We start from the raw sequence: 18,290 nt of genomic DNA, 5'->3' as shown, positions 1-18,290 counted from the left end.
AGCAAGCACCCCGTCCTGGACAGAGGGCTTGAGAGTGACATGGCAAGTGTTGAATGCTAAAAGGATGAAAACACACACACACACACACACACACACGCACACGCACACACACACACACCTTTTTCCCCTTCTCACCCTCTCCCGAGTGCCCACCCCTCCGTCACAGCATTCCCGTGTAAGCAGATGAAAGCCAGCCACCCACTGTCTCCTCAGGGGTTGAGGGATTCGCCGTTGTCACCGAGTGGAGCGGGGAGGCAGAAGCCTCACTCTCTCTCGTTGATGCTCACGGAGTGTGAGGAACTGAAGAAGTGGAGATCAACTTATACAGAGTCACACACACACACACACACACACACACACAGCAGGCTGTGAGCGGGGATGGTAGCCGAGGAGATTGTGGTCTCCCTCTCGGGAGGTTCCCCGTGGGGCTTCAGACTGCAGGGAGGAGCAGAGCAACAAAAACCTCTACAGGTGGCAAAGGTACAGTGGAACCGATACGTGTGTGTGAGTCTGTGTGCATGTGTGTTTGTGTGTATGCCAAGGTGGCAACATGAGTAGACGGGTTTAATAGAGACCGCAGCTGTTAATTGCGGTCTGAGGCCTTGATGGGTAGTTTTGTGTTTTGCTATTTTTGTAATTCTGGAGCTTATAGGTATCTTTTTATAGAGGTATACATAAACTTAATACTTAATTCAGTGTTATAATCAAGCTTTTTCAAACACAAGTAAGTCTTTTCACTTGAAGTTTGTTCTCAGCAATTTTTTGAAAAGCATGAACCACCTTACTTTGGAGAGCATCCCTGAATTGGAGAGGGATGAGTTTGATGGGCAAAGGATACCAATCAGGACGTCTTTTCACATTAAACCTTTCCATCATAGTGTTGTTACTCAGAAAACTGCCACTTTTCTACTGTTACAATCTGACCAAAAGTAATCTTCCCTCTACAACAGTTTTCCCATGCTCATTTGGCCGCAGCCAATTTACATTTTCCCGGTTGTGAACCAGTTGTGTTTGTGGGTCAAAGAACAGAGAGAACACAAGTCTGGGGGTTGAGCTTGACTCGAGGTTTCATCACAGCATCCTGGTGGCGACCGCACAGTCTACAGTGCATATGTGTCCATACATTCTATATTATTACTTTTCTCTAAGTGCACAACGACACACACACACACACATTGTCTGTGTAGTTATCCACGAAAACGTTTATTTCCGATTAGTCTCCGGCACACATTTCCTGGACATAATAATCCAATTTAAAGCGCCAGGAATATTCTGTTTTCTTCAGGTTGATTTCTTCAAATGCTTTTAGTGTTTATATCTGTTGACAGTCCAGAATGTTGTCTCTAATAAGAAAATCTATTCTGGAGAGGAGGAATGCGAACTCTCTCCTTCTGACGTTTATAGTTGGCCGGTCACTCATAAACTGTCATAACCTCTGATTAAAAATTGCGGCGGAGTGACTCTGGCACCGAAGGCCTCTCTTCATCCAGGGTTTTCGAGCGGATAAGGTCACCTTCGATGAGAGTTTGATCAGTGCGAGCTTCCTCATGTCGGTGTATGTGTGCGACCTGTCGTTTGTGTGGTTGTGCATACCTCAGATAAGCCCGGTTGGGAATGGAGCACAAAGTAGAAGATCAGAATAGCTCATTTGAGAGCCGCTTGGAAGCTGAGTGTGGAAAAAGACCTTTTGTTCACACACACTCTGACACTTTCCTGTCTCATAAAGTTCTAGTGTCGTCTGTATTTTATTTCAGCGCCCTGTCTTTCGTTGTCTGTCTAGGAATCTGCTCGATTTTCCTGCAAGGTTTTATTTTGGGTATGTAGGGAACATATGGTGAATGACAGGCATCCCTCCTGGGCCAGACCGGCGATGCAGCTGTTCAAACCCCCTCTTTCACGATGTTCACTTGTGCTATGTGTGTAGATGTGTGTGTGTGTGTGTGTGTGTACATTTGTCTGGCTGGGAGAGTACGAGACAGCTTGTCCTTACATGTGTTTGTGTGGAAGTCGCTTTGGGATTAGTGGGTCAAGAGACATTGATAAAGGCAAATACTTGAGTGTCCAAGTAGGTGCGGGAACACACTTTCCTCCCCTCGACATTTTCACAGTGACAAGGTGTGTGTATTAGTATGTATATACGTGAGGAGACAGAGTTTGAGGGCCTTATCTTCTTCTTGTTGAGGAAACTGCAATCTGGCAGACAAGAATACTCACCTTCCATCAATCACCCAGCCGCCCACAGATATACTTCCTGAAGGATCCTCTGACATCATCTCTTGGCGACCTCCAGGGACAGCTGCCTGACTTCACGGGTTATTCTAATACAGGGACAAAGATGGCTGCCAGGGGAGGAGAGATGCCTGTTGCTGAACACCGAACAATCATTTTTATGTAATTCTCTTAGATTCAACTGTATTTGTTACAAAGGAAATTTGCTGTGCAGCAGGTGCGACACTTTAGGATGTGAGAAAACATAACTATTCATGATTACATGAGTTTGACACAAAAAAAAGTGTTATGATGCTTCATTAGGATTATGCAGGAGCAGTTTGATCAGGTTCGATTGACAGTGGACTTCCATCATGAGCTAACAACCCCATAACTGTCATCCCAGTTTATGATTTTGGCTGACTGTGGCTCAGGGGTTGGAGTAGGCTTTAGGATGGGTTAGGTGCAGACATAAAATGGAATTTATGTCTTTAACGATTGAAATATTTTCCAGCGTAGCTCTTCCACCTCCAAACCAGTGAGAACATTTCAGACCAAATTTGAAATATCTCAGGAAACTGTTCAAACTTTGGTGGAAAATGTTGGTTTCGTGCTGGAATACATCTCAGAGTGAGAAGTGAGATGTTCTGGGATGTTTACTACAACAATGAGTTACTAAATATTCATATTTAACATCGGAGCATTAAGTTCTCAACTGAAACTCATAAATAATAAAAAGTGAAGATCAGGTGGGAGAGTAGACAATGTGCTATAATATAATGTAAATAAGCCACAAGTATTAATATGTGTTATTATTAACCCTATTCCTCTCAGATTCGCCGGCGCAGCAAAGCGTGCAAAGCTGGACTGAAGGAGCAAGATGAGCTTATTGCCATCGGCGACCATATGTGTGCAGAGCTCAGTCATGCTCAGGCCATGTGCCTCATAGATATGGAGAGCGCCACACTCAACCTGAGGGTCAAAAGGTTAGAACACGTATACAGGCTTCGTGACTTGAAGACATTTCAACCAAACAGATTTTCACAACTCTTTATCTGTCTCGTTTCCAGAGCCCCTTCTGGATTCCACTCCTCATCTTACTCTGGTTTCTCTGCACCGACCCACTCCTGCATGAGGGTCCTGTCTCCCCCCGCGGCTCTCTTGTCCTGCCACCGTACCTCCATCCTCTCCCCCACCGGGACACCCAGGGGCATCACTTCCCCTCCGGACAGCGAGGCTTACTACGGAGAGACGGACAGTGACGCAGACACGCAGTCGCTCACGCACCGTCGCCAACGGCGCACGCCTCCTCACACTCGCTCACCTGCGCGCCATGACAACCAAGAGGAGGAGGAGACCTCAGAGATGAGCGGGTAAGGATTTGCATACCTCCTGTACTCAAAGTAGGCCGTAGAAGGTTTTTCTTGGATCAGTCTTTCCAAAAAGCTGCAACATTAAACTGAGGGTTCCTGTGATATTCTACCACTGCAGTTTTTAATCTTCGTTGTGCTCTGTCTTTCCTCTGAGGTATGAGAGCGCCACAGATCCAGGGGTTTCCATGCAGGGCCAGTGGGGGGGTCAGTGTCTTCCCGGCGTCCCTCGCAGAGAACTCATCTACCAGCCCCTCCGGACCGAGTGGACCACTCCAGCACACACCCCACACGCTGTGACCCCTCACACGCTCGTACCGACCCCCGATCAGGGGTTGATGGAGGCGGAGGGAGAAGGGGACAGTGGCTTCCAGGAGGCGGGGGGGTGCAGCGGGCTGAGCTGCCCACCGCTCGTGTCCCCTGAACGGGCCAAAGAGGCTCTGCTTTCGGCCGCTGGTAAATATCTGGTGCCCATGGTGGGACTACAGCAGACCCCGATCAGCGACGAGCTCTCCACCACCTACATGGACAAAGCACGGCAAGCTAGTGAGTGTATATGCTCATCCAAAACATTTCACCGTTACACAGAAATAATCAAGAGATTATAATGCACAGGATAAAGGTAGGATAGAGGGAAAATAAACATACAATGTGAGAATAGTAAAATATAGAGGCTACCATGATCATAATAGTGTATGGTAATTATTATACTGCTTTAGAATATATTTATTAACCAAGTAATGTATTCTAAGTGATGTTACAAGTCTAATTTGAATCCCTTACAGCACTCAATCTTACATGTGGGTTTGTTCAAATTTGTATTCACTTTTGACCAAAAACAGGAGACGTACTGGTTTCTCATGGCGATGCACCCTTTTCAGTCTTGACTGCAGTGTTTTTGCTTTTTAATTTAAATACCAAAGTTATCTCTGAAGGCGTCAGCCGTGCAGCCTCGAATCTTATCAATAACTAGATCACCCTCTAGTGGGTATGTTCTGCAACTGGAGCATCCAGTTACATTCACAGGCTGGCGGTGATGGCGTGAGAGAGGTATTCCACCTCCCCCTCCTCCCCTCTTCTGTCTCTGAAACAGTAGTCCATCTTTTCTGTCAGTATTCGGATCACTCGCTGTATTTATAGGCGTTCAAGCTTCTTATCCACAGACTGAACATGACTCTGACTTACAAGCCACACAGCTGAACATGTGGTGTATACATGTGTGTTTGCACAAGAGTGTATGTGTATGTGTGTGTGTGTGTTTCTTCCCATGTGTGCACAGTAGACAACATATTGTATCAGTAAAATGTCTCCTAGTCCTGAAACGATTAGTCAAATAATTGATCAAGAGAATCTTATCCAGAAAAAAACATCCGCCCACTCCAGCTTATCTAATGTGAGAATGTGCTTCTGTCCTCTATTATTGTAATTTAAATATCTTTGGGTCTTGACTACATCATTCAGAAGTTCCCTTTATGTGTGAAAAAATTATGGTGTGTTTTCCACCAGATTCTGGAAATTTATGATTTACCAAATTTAGATTTACCAGTCTGATATCTGTAAGGTCAATATGAAGCTGCAGAAGAAAGTTAGCCTAGCTTAGCGTAGTGACAGGAACCAGGGGAGATCAGCACGCATGGCTTTGTCCGTAGATGAAGGTACACTGATTGGCGAAAGCTGAACAGCCAATCAGAGTGATTTCTCTCACCAGCGTGCTCCGCCGCCAAATCAACTTCCTCATTCAGCCGAAATATCGCTGCAAATGGCAGATTAGTGCCAACATTGCGGCACACACCGCCAAAACTAAGGCTACAGGCGCTCACCGGCGGCCCGAGATTGGTCGACATTGATGCGTCAATGGGGCCTTTGAGCTCACTAATTGCCACGTTAACAAAAAACAACTCAATTCAATGAAAAGACGCAAAAGCAGACTCAACCTCCTCATCTAATTCTCGACTAGATAGCGGAGGAGTATTTCCCAACATTTTCAATAATTCCTTTGATCCGTCAATAAGGTAGTAATGAAGCATCTATCAAGAGGCCGAGGGCCTGAATGACTTTAGGTTGGGCTTCACTATAGAATGAATGATGACAGAGGCGTTCAGGGACCTGCCCTTTCTCACGTTACACACACACACACACGCATGCACACACGCACACACCCACACACACACACACACACACACACACACACTCTGTGTGCGTGGTTGTTAGGGTTGAATTGTCAACAGCAGAGAGCAGCACGTCAGTAAAGAGCTGTGACCAAGCTTTGCTCTAAAAACTATAATTAGCTTTCTGAACTCACACACATACACAAACAAACAAACAAACAGCCACAAACACGCACACACATTGAATGACACTGCCGTCTATACTCTCTCTATGTGTATGAGACAGAGACTGGACAGGTGTTTGATGCCTGTCACACAGACAGGAATAGTGGGTTGACATCATGCGTTGGTTTGGGTTGCTGATCACAGACAAAGGTCTTTACATGGGCTGTGTCCTGAGAGAGGAGCTGGAAGACAGAGGCTAAACGGTGCCCCACTAGGAGCAGAACTGGACTCTGTGAGGGTGAGTGTGTGTGGGAGGGTCTGAGGGAGTTTAAGATCACACACTCATACTCACACTTGTGAGATGAGGGACCTCACATCCCGTTTAGGTTCAGACGTAGGTGGACACAGAGTCCCACACACCGTGTACGCAGGTAAGACCCATTACAATCCTTTTATTCACTCACATTAGAAGTAATGCATATTGGTTTTGAATTTTGTTTAATGTAATAATAATTTATATTATATGTCAGGACCTTTGAAAGTTGACCATTAATGTCAACATTATTTGTGATTGTTTTACTGTAATGGACCTGACTTAAGTTCCTTATTTAGATGTGAGGCTCAGTTTCTCTGCCTGTGATCGTGCATCACTTTTGATGTTTGTTTGTATCAACTTGATGAAGCTATATGTTGTTTATTGAGGGTTGAATACATAATGAAAAAGCACTTTAGCCCGAGACTGAAATATTATTATATAACAACTAGTGGATGGAGAGGGATATAATTTGTTGCAGAAATTCATGACTTTGGTGGCCCCCATGTGGTTTTCAGTGAAATGCCTTAAAAATAAATAAAGAGATGGCTTAAAGCAAACCAGACTCACCAGATAACTTTGTTGACCTCCTAATCTTTCCTCTAAAAAGCCATCATTGGATCAAACCAATAGCTAAGTAAACAAATGACATTCTCACCAGGGTCCCACCTCCTAATCTATCAGTTGACAGTCGTTTTGGTCTTAGTTGACTAAGATTTCTTTAGCCATATTTTATGCTCTTTTTTTTTATGCTGAGAGATTTACTTAAAAAGAAACCTGGGAGCGCATCTCTGGGAAACACAATATTGTGGAGCTTTTGAGTGATACTTTGAGGATCTGTCAATTAAATCACCTAATCAATTAGTCAAACAAAATTGTGACTCCATTTCCTGAGTTGAGGACAGTTCTATCAGCTCTGTGTGTTGTTTGTGTTTAGTGCTAATTAGAAAATGCCAATATGCTAAACAAAGATGTGTTAGCGGTTAGCTCCCTGTACCACTCTGCATAATGAGTCTAACAGAGCCGCGAGCATTGCTGTAGACCTTGTTATGTCTTTGTTATAGGACTATCTAAACACGTGCAACTGGTATATCAAGTGTGATACTGGGATTTTGAGCTTGAATGTATGAACGTTATGTAGAATATGAAGGCTGCAGCATGCTATAGTTATGTAGAATAAGGAGGCTGCATCATGCTATAGTTATGTAGTATAAGGAGGCTGCATCATGCTATAGTTATGTAGTGAGGATATGTGAGGTGAGCCAAGGTACTAAAAAGACTCAAATAGCCTTTCGACTAACAGAGATACACACATGCACATGCTGGGTTACACACACACACACGTGCGCTCACACACACACACACGCACACACACACACACACACACACACACACACAAAGACTGTTCCCGTGGAGTGCGACTCAACTCTGGATAGCAGCAGGAATTCTTTGTTCCAAATCCACAACACAGATGCCTGTCTGTCACTGAACTCCTCGCTGTGATAATATACTGTATAAATCAGCCACTGCTCGCAGTCGCTGTTGTTTCCGTTATTTGTCGCCTGTGCCTTGTTTTATATTAATCAAAAATCCGGCTCCCTCCTTTGCTTCCTCTCCCCTTCAGCACATTTATTTTGGTCTCTCTCTCTTTCCGCTTCCTGTCTTGCAGAGTTGCAGCGTGGGGAGAGCGTGGTGGAGAAACAGGTGAAAGAAGCTCGCACTAAATGCCGCTCCATTGCCTCTTTGCTGACTGATGCTCCCAACCCCAACTCGAAGGGGGTGCTTATGTTCAAGAAACGTCGGCAGAGGGCCAAGAAGTACACACTGACCTGCTTCGGCAAAGCAGAGGGAGACAGAGGAGGGGAGACAGAAGGAGACACAGGAGGGGAGACGGAAGAGGAAGGAGGAAGCTCCGCCCCGAGTGGCTCAGAAGTTGATGAAGAGGGATTCTCAGCATCGTTTGACTCTACGTGGGACACCGGTTATCTAGACGTGCTGGACAGGAAAAGCTCTGCCTGCCCTTCATCCACACCAGCTACTCCAACAACGCCAACAACCAATCACAGCTCAGGGCTGGACATCTCAGCCTATCAGACACCAGGACTGTGGACTTCTGTTAATCAAAGCCTAGGGTTGGAGATCTCAGGGCTGGAGAGCTCAGCCGATCAGGGCTCAATGCTGGACAGCAGCATCAGGAAGCAGCCAATCAGTAACCGCCCTGCACACATGTCTCCTCCAGCTGTGGCTCTGACCAATGGGGGGTCAATGGCTGTAAGTCGGGCTAGTGTTGTTCTGAACCCGCCCTCTCAAATGCCCCATCTCAGTCAAAATGGGCAACAGGGCAACCCTAATCCTAGTCCTAACCCTAATCATTGTCGTAGCCCAATAACAGACTCAGATCATCTCCTGAATCCAGGTGTTCTGAACCGTACTGCACGCCCCTTCACCCCAGGGCCTTCCTCTCGTGCATCTGTAACCTCCGTGATGTTCCGCCCTCCCCAACCCAAACCCACACCTGTGACCATGACGACCAAACCAGTCGCGGCCATCTCCATGGTGACTATCCAACCTACTCTTCATCCATCTGGGACAGATGCAAGGAGAACGGTGTCTAGCACCTCACTGTACATCCCTCCCAGAAATAACAACAGCAACATTAACTCTCCCCCCTCCTCTCTGTCTTCTGCACCTTTCTCCCAGCCTGCCACAAATCCACCCACATTTTCCCCTCAGCCCGCAGTGTATGCTTCCCCCTCCGTCTTGTTCTCTCCTTCACCTGCTCAACCTTTCTCCCCTCAAGCTCCACAGGCATTTTCCTCTCCTCCTGCTGCTTATCCACCTTCCTCAACCTACATTTCTGCTTCTCCCATCTCCCCGCCACATCCCCCTGATATGACTCAGGTCTCCTTCCATGCCCAGCCCACCCCTCCTTTTCCTCCTCCCACCCAACCTTCTCCATCTCCCTCAGTCCACCCCTACATCAACATGACAGGTGAAGTGACTCCTGGCCCCTATGCTGCCATAGCAACTGCATCACCAACCCAGGATTCACTGGTGACTCGAGAGGAGCGCATCTCGGTCCCAGCCAGCCGCACCGGCATTCTGCACGATGCCCGTCGTCGTAGCAACAAGAAGCCGATGTTCTGTGCAGTCCAGAACAGAGATGTTTCTCCAAACCCAGACTTGCTGTCAATGGTCCAGAACATGGACGACCACTTTGGGAGTGGATCCAGGGGCGTCCTGGTGACTCCAAGTGTTGAAACTGGAGCTGTACCAAGCGGGGAGACCGGACATGAGTCAGGGCCTGAGGAGGACTGGCTGAGGCTGGGGGCAGAGGCCTGCAACTTCATGCAGGCCCAGCGGAGACCCAGGCCACCGCCTGTAGCTCCCAAACCCCAAACCCCCCAGGTGCCACAGCTGGCGGGGAAGGGAGGTGAGCTGTTTGCCCGCCGGCAGAACAGGATGGATCGGTACATTGTGGAGCGATCTCCCTCTGTTGCTGCAGTACCTTACTCTCCCGCCCAGACGAGGGACTCATCACCCACGCCTTCTCTTCCTTCCACCTGGAAGTACTCGTCCAACATCCGTGCTCCTCCTCCAATCAGCTACAACCCCCTTCTCTCTCCTTCCTGCCCTCTGAAGGCCCAGAAGAAGTCTGAGGTGACAAAGTCTGGGCCGGCTGGATCTAAAGGGAAGAAAGCGGGCCTCAAGTCTGTGGAAATTATGAGCCACCAGCCCTACCAGCTCAACTCTTCTTTGTTTACCTATGGGGGCGGGGTTCCCATGGACACCTCCACCTATCAGCAGCAGAAAGGAATGGCAAGTGTGCCTCAGAAGACCGCACGAGTGTATGAGGTGAAGCGCTTCTCCACGCCCCCACCGACATCCACGGGGCCCGCGCTCAAAGTTATTGTACCTCGATCAGCGACGACACTCGGAGAACCGCTGTGGCACTCTGATGTCACATATCCTCCCCCCACAGTTGGCCACGCCCCCCACCAACCCTATCAGCCTCAACCCCAACCCTTCCAACCTCAGTGGGCCACCTCCCCTCTGTCTCCCCCACCTCCTCCTGCCCCGAACGCTCCACTCCCTCAGCTTCCCACCTTCTCCGCTGCTCCTGCTTCAATTCTAATCCAGTCCCCGACCTTCACCCACCTTCAGCCCTCCAACACCGCGCAGGCCAATAGGCAGTTTAAGAGTGCCCCAAATCTGAGTCCCCTGGGTCCCGCTGGTGCCTCTCGGTTGGCCTCCAGCAGCAGTCAACCGAACAGGTTCCCCAAGCCCAGGTTTAGCACTTCCAACATGGGTCTGCAGCCTTGTGTCTGGCGCCCTGGATCCACTGCGCACTGAACAGACTCTGGAATGGACATAATAAACCTTGGCTCTGTGGGAACCTTTTTTAAAATAGGTCCATGTGTTTTTAGTATTGTAACATTGTTATTCAGGGCTTTAGCTTGGGGGTTTTACCAGCCACAAGATCTGTTTGTTTGGCCACCCATGTAGCACATTTTATCACTTACATGTAATCGTGTTGCCTCATTTATCCAACGCATTTGGCTGTAGTTAGAGGAAGCACTGTTTTGCAAAGGAAATCTGAGATCTGTTACAAAGAAAATAGAGATCAACTGCAGATTTAAAAAGGACAGAAAGAAATGCTGGAGAAAACTGAAATAAAGTTTGTGTAAATATTATATTGAATGAGGAAGAATTAAGTTCAAACATCAAAAAAAAAAGAAGAGTAGAGAATGTGAAAAAACAAGACTGTGTTGAGAGAGATGTGGTCGAAGATAGAAAAAAGATGAAAAAAGGAAAGCACAGATGAAGTGACATAATAGAAACAATGTGTAAAAGGAGCAGATTTGACTCAAAACTTGACAATCTGTTAACATCCTACAGCACCTGTTGCATCCGGCAATATCATATAACGTTGATTTACTAGCACATTTGAAGTACCTACTACGTAATTTCCCCTGTTATATTTATTATACGGATTTGGATGGATTTTTTTCAGTTGTACCTCTGCAGCAGCGTGTGCTTTGTTTTCTGTAGATGTTCATAGGGTGAAGGGCACAGCTGCCAGGAAGAAGGGAAGCCTTTCACAGTAGCCTTGATTTCTGATCTGTTGATATGAAACAAGAGATGTATAACATGTCTGTTTAGCTGTTTTCCAGAGAGACATGCGGCTGAATAAAAATAGACATGACTCACCTCAGCTGTCACTCTGTTTCTCCCTGTCACATGCTCCCACGCCGCTCCAGTATCTCCTCCTCCCATTAGGTTCTACCCCTTTCTCTCTTTCTCATTTCCCCGTCTCGTCTAATATCTTAATTGCTCTCTCAGGATTCAGTCTGTGAAGTAATAGTTAAGGCGTCAAGAACATGTGACTTTAAACTCTCACCACATGGAGGCACTGCAGGATTTGCCATACAGACATGCTGCACCACCAGTTTGAGGTCTCCTCCTCCCTTGATCACAGATTTTACATAATGAGAAAGTGAGTAACATTAAAACAAAAACAATACGGTTTCCATTTGATATCCTACCTTTTAGAATCTTAAATGACATTTATTTAGATCCTGACCTTTTAACATATTTTTCTATTTAGTGATCAGGCTGAATGATGAAATAAAAATCCTTTAAAATACATGCATCCCTTTTCTAATTTAGAGTCAATGTCTGATGATTGTAGTCGAAAACATCCTCGCAGGATTGTCGGCCTCCATTTCTGAGCAGTTACATGACAGCCACCTGATGGCCTTGGAGCTGTGAAACCCAACCATGGACACGGAAAGGGATCTGACCTCTGACCCCTTGACTGGGATCAGGTGACAGATGGGGCTAACTTTAGCTGCTAACCTTAGTCCTGTTGAGGTCTGCTGGTAAGCTCAGCTGCTGTGCTAGTGGAAGGTGCAAAAAAACTCACATTCAGATTATTTTTTTTCTGCAAACTAGGTCACCGGATTTTGGAAATACATAAAAGCTGGAACTGCACTTATAGTAATGACTGAAGTAGCTCTTTCAACTTTTGGCCAAATTTACCAAATTAGTTCCACAATCCTCCCTCTTTTGGTCTCTCTCTTCCTCTCCGTTAATTCCTCTGTGAATCAATTTCACACACACACACACACACACACACACACACACGCACAAATCATTTCCCCTATTTTCGGAGCAGTTAATCTCCACCTATTTGGCCCGGTGCTAAACTCTTAATTCTGATGGATTTTTTTTATTGGGAGTGGAGGGGAAGCGCTACCTCGTACATCCTGTCTCCTCCCGCTGCGCTGCCAAAGAGGCTCTTTACTCACATCGTCTCACATCGAGTTTCTGGGTCAACCGAGTTGAGTGTTTGGGGTCAGGTGTCGGGGTTTAGGAGCAGGTCAGAAAATGAACAAATATTGGTCGTTCTCGCTCGCGTGCCATTGATGATTTTAAAAGGATATTTGAAGAGGAGTTTTTCTAATTTGTTACTAAATAATCTGTTTGGTTTAATAAAATATTGCGTGAAGGTCATTCGTAATAACCAGCCAGCTTTGTGATAAACCTTCTAATGGGCGTTAGATTCCCTGATAGATTTATAACCCAGCGACACACACATATGTATCAAGGCCACCTGCCCGCTCAGTTTCATTGCAGCGGCTAACGTAAGCTATAAATTATTTTCACCACACTTCCATGAGCGAGCATATTAAATGCTCTAAAGGTGGGTTAATCATTTTGTTGTCTCATTTATCCATGTGTTAGACACCGCCTTCTTTAGGTGTATCTACTGGCGTATTAGCGTAGGACAAATGCTAGCTGCAATATTTGACTTTTTCTTTTAAGGGGATATGGCGAACATGTTAGCAAACATTTGAAGACAGATACAATAGCATTTGTCTTTCAGGCCACCTGATTAATTAGGTCCGAATTCACTCTCTGTTAGCTCTCTACCAACTCCACATTGTTTTTTCATATTGTCATTTGATACATTTTTATTGTAAAAAATATAGATTATAGGTGCTTTAAAGATACACTTTCTGATCAGAGTCATCATCTAACGCATTGAAGAAATTATGGTTATTACTGATGATCAATCCTTTTGCAGTCGGCTGAACAAATCTTTGTTTACTCACTGACCAAAAGTCAATGTGACACAGCAGAAAGATACAAACCATTTTTGCTTCCCCACCCCACAATTGCACAAAAGTAAATTTGAATCAGACGGGGACTTAAAAAACTGGTTAAATCTAAAAAGCAGCGAACTTACGAGGAACCGTGACTGACATGAGGGTTGATATCTGCCAGGCACAAAGGTGTGAAGTGGCAAAGGTGTGTTAGCTGAAGGAGTACGTACAAAGAGACTATGAGAGGGGGAGGAAAGCACATCCACAAAAGCATAAATGCCCTTAAGCACGTAAAAACTGAGTGACAGGGGAAGAAAGTAACCGCTGGAAAGATATTTTCTATTCTCTCCCGTTGTTGGTCATGTTATCAAAAGCCCCTGTTCCCCTGCGATTGCAAGAAAACTCATTAATTTACAAGCTGGAGGAATTGACTAAAAGGAGGATCAGGATTTTAAAACGTGGTACGCTCCCCATGAAATTAACTCCTCTGGCTGTGCAACCTGTTCTCATCCCAACTCATCACGTACTGATACTTCATCAGGACCCGTGGCATCACTTTCTGACGCACTGGGTAACCCAGAGACAAAAAATATATTGCTCCACTACGGTCGCAGTAAACACGTGGCTTTTGTTGTGAATTCAAACAAACAAAAAACAGTGTGGTTTGGGTTAAAATACTGCTTGTAAAGGGAAAGTAGAAATAAAAACAACACCTGGTTTCACATTGGTCATCAACAGCTGTCTCCTGGTTGATAGTCAGAGACTGTATAAGAAGTGGAGTTACCGTGATGTCTGAGCAGAAAGTAAAGTCTGAGCCCCAAAAGCGTACCCTGCTTTATTGTCTATTTTACTCTAAATAGGACCATAATTAAAAATATTAACATCTGGCTGTATTGAAGACTTGGAACTAACAATTTAAACCATAAATTAATGTTTACAATGTTTACTGATAAATCAAGTGAGACGAAGGGTCATTTTCCCATTGGCCTCTATAACTGTACTTCTTTTTACAACCAGAGGAGTCGCCCCCACGATGGACAGAAGAGGTTGCTGCTTGGGTGAAGGTCCTGTGTTTGTTTGACAACGCGTTGGTATTTGACGCCATGCGGATGAGAACGAGCTGGATTGTGACAAAACCTAGGCGGCTTAGGACCGAAATGTGGAAGTCATTCATTTTTAAATAGCCCAGGTTACGATGAAAGTCGTCCTCACATTTTCCCATTCGCTTTTCCAGGATATTCTTTTAAAGCTAAAATGTAAAAATCGTTAGCAGTTTCCTGTTGTTCGATCATTACCATTCTCTGAACTAGAACACCCCCCCCCCCCTCACCCACCTTCCCCTTTACCCCCGACTCCCCCCCCCTGAAGGTCCATAGCACCAGAGCAGCCCTGCTGATAGGGTTTCACTCACTCCAGGGCAAAGAGGAGGGCAGGCAGTACAATACAAGCTCGAGGACGCAAACCTACCTGGAAAGCTATATTCCTCTTCTTCTGAGCCACACCTTTTCTGGGACTTTCTGGGACCTGTGTCTTCCCGTGGATATCTGGTCTTAGGTAAGACATTAGAGAAAGGATCATGCGTGACAGCATGGATAAAGAAATCTCTCTCACACGTGGCTGGAGTGTTTGTGTATTATCTTCCGCTGCTGGTCACTGAGCTATTAACTATTTTTTTCTTCCTTTTTTAAAGTACAAGGAGACGTTTACAGATCAATTTAATTCCTGGGCTCAGACGTTTTTGGCTGCAGGAAAAGCCCCCATCTGTAGCCCGTCTAGGCCTCTGCAACTTAATTAATGAATGGATTAGGGAATCAGAAGCAGATGCTGAACTTCCTATTATATATTTGACTGTTTGTTACATTAGAAGTGACAGAGCTTGTCCGAGAAAGGCTTGACATCATACATAGTTCAAAAGGTATATATTACAGATTTGTAATTTCTTGAGTAAATTGGTTTAAATATCAGTTAAACAAAATCTGAATCATGAGAGCCAGCTGGTGCAAGACTTTCCTGTTCTTCCACCAGCTCTCGATGCACCTAACACTGTGGTAGGTGAGGAATGTGGCCCTCTGCAGTGGAGTTTTTAGTCCGCCGGTATAGATGTATGTGTGTGTGTATGTGTGTATTTGGGAATGTGCTTACTGATGCCCTTCCTTCCCAGCTGTCCCCTCGAGATTTATCAGGATCTAAAACAGGCTGATCGTGGGGGGGGGGGGGGGGGGGGGGGGGGGGCGTCTTTCCCTTCACAGAGCCGGTAACCGGAGCCATGCCCTCATGCACAGCAGTGTGCCTGCATCTTGCCTCCCCCCCCCCCCCCCCCCCCCCCCCCCCAGAACATCCAAAAACACCTGTAATCTCCAGTTTTTAATCCTCGACCATGTGACTCCCATTAATCACCAAGGAGGAAAAAAAAAGCTATTTGAGTGCAAATCTGTGTTTTTGTGTGCTGGTGCGTGTACATGTATGTACAGTCCCAGTCACTCCAGCGCTCACACAGGTCTGAATCCCAGGCTAGGAAATGGGCCTCGATTACAGCGGATGAAAAGCAATTACATTAACTGTCTCCCTGCAGACGGGCCCTGCAGCTTTTTCCCTTGTACTGGGATTCACCTCATGCCTTGCATAATTGCTTTGGACCTGTGCAATAGGCAGCGACATACTGCCGGCACCCATTTGAGTGGTTAGTCAAGAGAGACACGGAATCCGTGTCCTTGGGGGCATGCGGGGGGCGGGGGGGGCTATACACAAGGTTTAATTAGGGACCCAGCGAGGTTCCTCTCGGAGCCTGCTAGATTTTAGGACGCGATGTGCAACTTTATCGGACAAATATCAATTGAGGTTTTTTTTTGCATTTGGGGGATCATTCTTAATGTTTGTTTTGAGTGAGTTTTTACAGTTTAACATCCAATTAAAGTCCATTTGTTGAAAGAGCACCAATCTAACCGGGTACATTTATTGACAGAGAACATTCATAAAATTTGGAAAAATGAAAGCGATGCAATCAAATACACGTGTAATACCCGAAGTAAAAGCCTTCATCATGTTAATAATGAGTGAGTGACATAAACACAAGCTGTCGGACTGATAATGTGACTGAGCTGGTGTATTTATTGCTGCTTAGTGTACCAACATTTTCAAAACGCTTTGAATAGTCTCACTCTTTCAGGACACTGACCACACGGAGAAGCAGAAGGGAACGCTAACGTTGAAATTATGAACTGCATTGTTTGTAGAAGCCCTCGAGGACGACACATAGAAGACATTTTCCTCACTCAGTGCCTTCACAAGCATCACTGTTACAATGCATTGGTTAAAGTTTGACAGTGAAATGACAATAATAAACACGTGGTCGTGGTGAGGGAACAATCCTGGTCACGATAAAACAAGAAGAAACACGGATTATGGGTTGGAAACAGGAAACAAACAGCAGTCTCATGCGTTAAAGTCCAATGTTTTGTTGATCCATCCGCCTCGACTTCATAATCACAATTCCTGCATTGGCAGTTTTGCCATTTGAACGACGGCATATGGTGTTTTGTGGCACCTGCTGAAACAACCGATGGTGTCTCTCGTCTTCGGGGGACAGTCTCACTTCAAGGGGCTCAAATCTAATTTCAGAGCGCATCTATGTTTGAGGGATTGCCTCAACGCGGCTCTAAAAATAGCGAAGCGCTGAACGGCCGGTAGCTATAGGTGCTAAAGGCATTAAGATTACCAACAACAACAATAGTGCTGGCAGAGCTGACTGTGTTAAACCTGGGGGAGGGGGGGGGGGGCAGCATTATGTAACCGCCGTATGAAGGCAGTGCAGAGCGGCTGCGATCAGCACAACAGAGAGACTCCATTGAACTAAAAGACATGCACGGCCAAAGCTTGGATAACAACACACACACACACACACACACACACACACACACACATGAGAAGCAACATTCATAACGTTCATGTTACTGATCACCCGAGGAAGGTAAATACAATAGTCCATCTCTTTTATCTCCATTTTTGGTCTCCACCAACTCCCGAGGGGAATAACTGTCAGATTTTGCTGCTGAAATTTAAACTTTGTTCCCCAGCTAGTCGCTAACTGTGTCTGCTGTTTGGTGATGAGCAGGTAGCAGTGAGATGCAGCATTGCTGGCCGTAAAACCAAAACAATGAGCTGAAAGACGCTGAAGTCTTTGTAGGATTTTCACTACAAGCAAAACCTTTCACATTAAATATATTCTGTAAATTGATCGAATATCAAAATATACATTCTGACTAGTGCAGCGTTACACCTCTTAACTTTTCTATTTCTGGCGAAGGTACATTTTTGACCTTGGAAGTTTGCTCCTTCTCTCGAGGATTGAGGATTATTAGTACCACACTCAATCTGTTGGTGAAGACTGTGAGATGTAGTTGAAAGATCCAGAAATAGAGAGTCTATATTAAGAACTGTGGAATTCCGGGGACTATTTGGACTGCATCGGTGTATTTTTATTTTGGTGTAAATGCAATTATATTTCTAAAAACTGGTAAATGATAATGATGATTATTTATTAAGAAGTCCTCATTTCTCTTTTCTGTCCTGTAGCCATGCCTCTCGCCGCTCCTGCACCTTCTAACAAGAGGAAGAAGGCCATCAAGATCATCACTGACCTGTCTAGCGTCAGCCAGAACGGTAAAACACACGCACACACCCACACACACAGCATTTTTTTCCGGTTCACCCTCGTTCCTTGAAGACTTGCTCTATCTCCCTTGTGATCTGATTATCCAGTCCAGTGAATGTCAAATCCATTTGTAGGTTCCTCTCTGCGGTGTCTGCTATCAGCGCGTTGCACGTGTGTGTGTAAATTGAATTTGAGCCGTGGTGAAAATCCATGCTTGTGGTCTTATGATACTCCAATTAAATTAAACACACACACACAAACACACGCACACTTGTTTCCGAGCAGTAACACAATATCTAACATGCATGTGGCATCTCCTGGAGGGATGTGGGTCATTATCAGATGGCAGAGCAGCCACAAATCTGT

At 45.6% G+C, this 18,290-nt stretch overlaps 2 protein-coding genes across 2 annotated transcripts in view; both read left to right on the top strand.

Moving 5' to 3' along the window:
* The first annotated feature begins 378 nt into the window (after nucleotides 1-378).
* synpo2lb (synaptopodin 2-like b) lies at nucleotides 379-10,517 on the top strand. Its single transcript, XM_034558564.1, has 5 exons — nucleotides 379-480; nucleotides 3,043-3,194; nucleotides 3,279-3,581; nucleotides 3,736-4,124; nucleotides 7,834-10,517. The coding sequence occupies exons 1-5, from the start codon at nucleotides 379-381 to the stop codon at nucleotides 10,515-10,517; spliced, it is 3,630 nt and encodes a 1,209-aa protein (XP_034414455.1).
* Nucleotides 10,518-17,847: 7,330 nt separating this feature from the next.
* The window catches only part of myoz1b (myozenin 1b), a 4,928-nt gene continuing 4,485 nt past the window's right edge, over nucleotides 17,848-18,290 (top strand). Inside the window, exon 1 of the mRNA XM_034559331.1 lies at nucleotides 17,848-17,932. Coding sequence (XP_034415222.1) covers nucleotides 17,848-17,932 — 85 coding nt within the window. The remainder of the gene's footprint in view (nucleotides 17,933-18,290) is intronic.

Source organism: Cyclopterus lumpus, chromosome 19, assembly GCF_009769545.1.
Source record: "Cyclopterus lumpus isolate fCycLum1 chromosome 19, fCycLum1.pri, whole genome shotgun sequence".
NCBI lineage: Eukaryota > Metazoa > Chordata > Actinopteri > Perciformes > Cyclopteridae > Cyclopterus > Cyclopterus lumpus.
This window is presented reverse-complemented; position numbering and strand designations above follow the sequence as displayed.

Coding starts and splice junctions, on each gene's coding strand:
- synpo2lb (XM_034558564.1), top strand. CDS start 379: ATGGTAGCCGAGGAGATTGTGGTCTCCCTCTCGGGAGGTTCCCCGTGG. Junction 3,195..3,278: donor CTCAACCTGAGGGTCAAAAG/GTTAGAACACGT, acceptor TCTCGTTTCCAG/AGCCCCTTCTGGATTCCACT. Junction 3,582..3,735: donor GAGACCTCAGAGATGAGCGG/GTAAGGATTTGC, acceptor CTTTCCTCTGAG/GTATGAGAGCGCCACAGATC.